The sequence below is a fragment of the Lucilia cuprina genome, chromosome 6 (genome assembly GCF_022045245.1).
Source record: "Lucilia cuprina isolate Lc7/37 chromosome 6, ASM2204524v1, whole genome shotgun sequence".
In the NCBI taxonomy this organism is placed as follows: Eukaryota; Metazoa; Arthropoda; class Insecta; order Diptera; family Calliphoridae; genus Lucilia; species Lucilia cuprina.
The window spans coordinates 38,534,742-38,538,038 of record NC_060954.1 but is presented as its reverse complement, the minus strand read 5'-3'; the positions used below and the strand labels follow the sequence as shown (position 1 = coordinate 38,538,038).

General features: G+C 29.3%; 1 protein-coding gene across 1 annotated transcript in view; it reads left to right on the top strand.

Annotated features, from left to right (window-relative positions):
- Positions 1–1,157: 1,157 nt before the first annotated feature.
- Positions 1,158–3,297, top strand: part of LOC111677670 (putative uncharacterized protein DDB_G0277255) — a 9,907-nt gene continuing 7,767 nt past the window's right edge. The window contains exon 1 of the mRNA XM_023438835.2: positions 1,158–1,166. Within this exon, the coding sequence (XP_023294603.2) occupies positions 1,158–1,166 (9 nt within the window). The remainder of the gene's footprint in view (positions 1,167–3,297) is intronic.

Genomic DNA, 3,297 nt, shown 5'->3' with positions numbered 1-3,297 from the left:
AGATAGATAGATAGATAGATAGATAGATAGATAGATAGATAGATAGATAGATAGATAGATAGATAGATAGATAGATAGATAGATAGATAGATAGATAAATAGATAAAACAAACATACCTTTAAGACCAATAACTTTATGCATTGTCTTAATAAATCTCCAATGAAGGCCAGTGTAGGGTACAAACAATTACTTTCGTTATTAACTCAAGACGAGCAAAAAGGAAGGTTGTATACAATGCACAAGGAAATTAAATTAATTACCGTTAAAATTTAATAGAATTAATTACCGCCAAAAAAAAATATCTTAAGACTGAAATGAAGTTTCTTTTAAGGATAATTGTTGTTACAAGACACAAAAATTGTTATTATTATATTTGTTGCACAGGATGCTTAATAATAACATTAATGTAATTAATATTGCTTATATTAACATTTATAAAAATTAAAAAAAATAAAACACTTAATAAGCTAAGGTTCTGATAAGAAAAAGCGAGTTTAATTCACAAAGGAACCGATCAAAGGATGCATATGTATATAAAACCAGTCTTTTCCAAAAAAAAAAAAATGCTGTCCAAGAAATATACATTAGCTGCTGCTGTTTTTTTTACATTTTTTTTTTTTATAACTAACTTAAGTTCAAGTTTTCTTATTGTTATTAAGGATTTATTATACTGATGTAAATAAATATAGAAATATAAATCAAATAACTTACCATCAACATTGCCACCTAAACCAGCAGCCGCATTTTGTCCCCAAGGTGTGCCAGCCGATGCATGTAGACCACCTAATAAACCACCACTATTTTGACCACCTCCCAATCCGGCCTCAGCATGATAACCTAGAAAGTTTACACCTACTTTGCCATCCTTAAAGGAGATGAGCTGAAAAACAAACACACACACAAAATAAAAACCACATTATTATAAAGTCAAGTAAATAGAATATATTTTAGGAAGACAAGACAAGACAAGACAAGACAACAATAAAAAAAAGTTTTACTTCATGTGTTTTTCGTTAATGTTTTGTTATTAACAAAACAAAAACTAAATAATTTTTTTCGGTATGTTTGCGTGTTATAGAATAAAAGCACCATAAAATAACAATAAAACTTAAGAACTACTAGTTTTGAATGATTTTTGTAGACCTTCATATATAATATGAGAACAGTGGGTAATAAAAACAAGTAATATTTCTATATTCGGTTCATATCTCCGTTATTTATAGACAGATTTTGCTGATTTTAAATGGCGATCTTCTCGAAAGCATGTCTAACTGAATTATTGAAGATTCGGATCTCGCCGATATCTGGGGTCCTCTAAAAACTGATTTCAACAAACACACAGACGGACAGACAGACAGACGGACATGGCTTAATCGACTCCGCTATCTATAAGGATCCAGAATATATATACTTTATAGGGTCGGAAAATTATATTATAGATATTACAAACGGAATGACAAACTTATATATACCCTTCTCACGAAGGTGAAGGGTATAATAACGAATAATAAACAATTAAATTTCAAAACAATTGGTAGAGTAGTTCACTATTTGGATTACAAAATATATATTTTGCATATCAAGGGTGTACTCTAATGGTAATGGCTTTATAGGCCTTCATAAACAAATTTCCTCACTTTCCCTAATCCAAACCACCTGTTTGATAGGTTCAAATGTCAAACGCTGGCAAAAATCACCAAATAGGAGGAAATGTTTTTGATAAAAAAGTTCATCCAAGGTCCATATCAACCACGACTAAATTGTTCAACTTTAAAAAGTAAAATGTGTATTTATATATACAGTGTGTCAGCTTTTTACAGTCACTGTAATCAAAAAACTAGCTTCAAAGCTAATTCGATTATACTTACATCAAATTTAGTGTTGACAAGTCACGGGCGAAAAAAAAACGCAACTGACCAAATAAAAAAACTTGAATTCCACCAGGTTTGTTGTGACTAATTCCAAACTTAACAAATCTCCGTTTGAAAATAAAACGTACTTTATAAGTTCTTTTTGTGATAGTTTTTTTTTATAGCACTCATTCTTTCATTACAACCACAAAGGACAATAATAACAAAGAGAGAAAAACAAGTCCTAGTAATAAGTGTTGTAGAAAAAAACAAAAAAAAGAAAAATAACAAATCGAAAAAAGTTAAGAAAAGTTTTAGCCAGCTAACCACTTTTGTTGACTTAGTGGTCAAGGAAGTAACTTTTAGCCTTAACCACTGTGTAACAGTATGTCCATAACTACATACAATTCTTTACACTTCCATACACATACATATACATAATCAACAATGTTTTGTAAGCAAAACTTAAGTGGAAATAAAACTAAAGTAAAAAAAATTAAGAACAACAAACTTTTCCACCAACATAAAGTAAAATATTTCAAAAAATTTCCCGCAGTTTTAAAAGATTTTAAATTTTGCGAGAACATTTTACCTAAAGGTACTTTTTATAATGCTGAAAGAAGTTTTATTTCACTTTTCTGTCTCCTAGTAAACAAGCAGAAAGTTAATCATTACTTCTGTGTATTTTAGCAAGCTGGACTCAAATATATTTACAAGACTGTAACTAGGTTGTGCTAATCACCCCGCACTACCGGGTGTTTCTTTTTTATAAAGTACATATGTATGTATTTTCTCGTATTGTTTTGTATTTTCTACTTTAACTTATTCTTATTTTTGTCATTTTCTACCCAACCTTTCTTTTCCTCTTATTTATGTCGAAAAAGGATAAATTGATTTAAAAAAAAAATCAAACAAACTTAAAAAAGAATTAATTTTAAAAGTGATTTGTAGCAATTGTTTGTTACTGGATGTTTAACGTCTTACAAAATGTAAGTTGGCTTTTGTTGGCAAAAAAAGGGGAAAAGTGGAAAAGTTGATCTAATATTTTTGTTGACATTCGTCTGTTGTGGCCAAGCATTCCAATCAACTAATTTCTTGGTTTTCAAGATATTTAAATCTGATAAATACAAAGGTATAAAGAATGTAACGATTTCGATAGAATATTTCCAAAATTTTATAAAGATTAATAATGTCGCTTAACTAGTGATTCGTAGGCATCTTCTGCCTAAAATTGTTTTTTTTTTTAATAGAGTGAACTTGCTAAAAGATATCGTCAGTGTTGCCAGTTTAAAATGGCAATTTCGGTTAAAAATTTACTTTAGTCTAGTCTATAGTCTAGTCTATATTCTAGTCTATAGTCTAGTCTATAGTCTAGTCTATAATCTAGTCTATAATCTAGTCTATAGTCTAGTCTATAGTCTAGTCTATAGTCTAGTCTATAGTCTA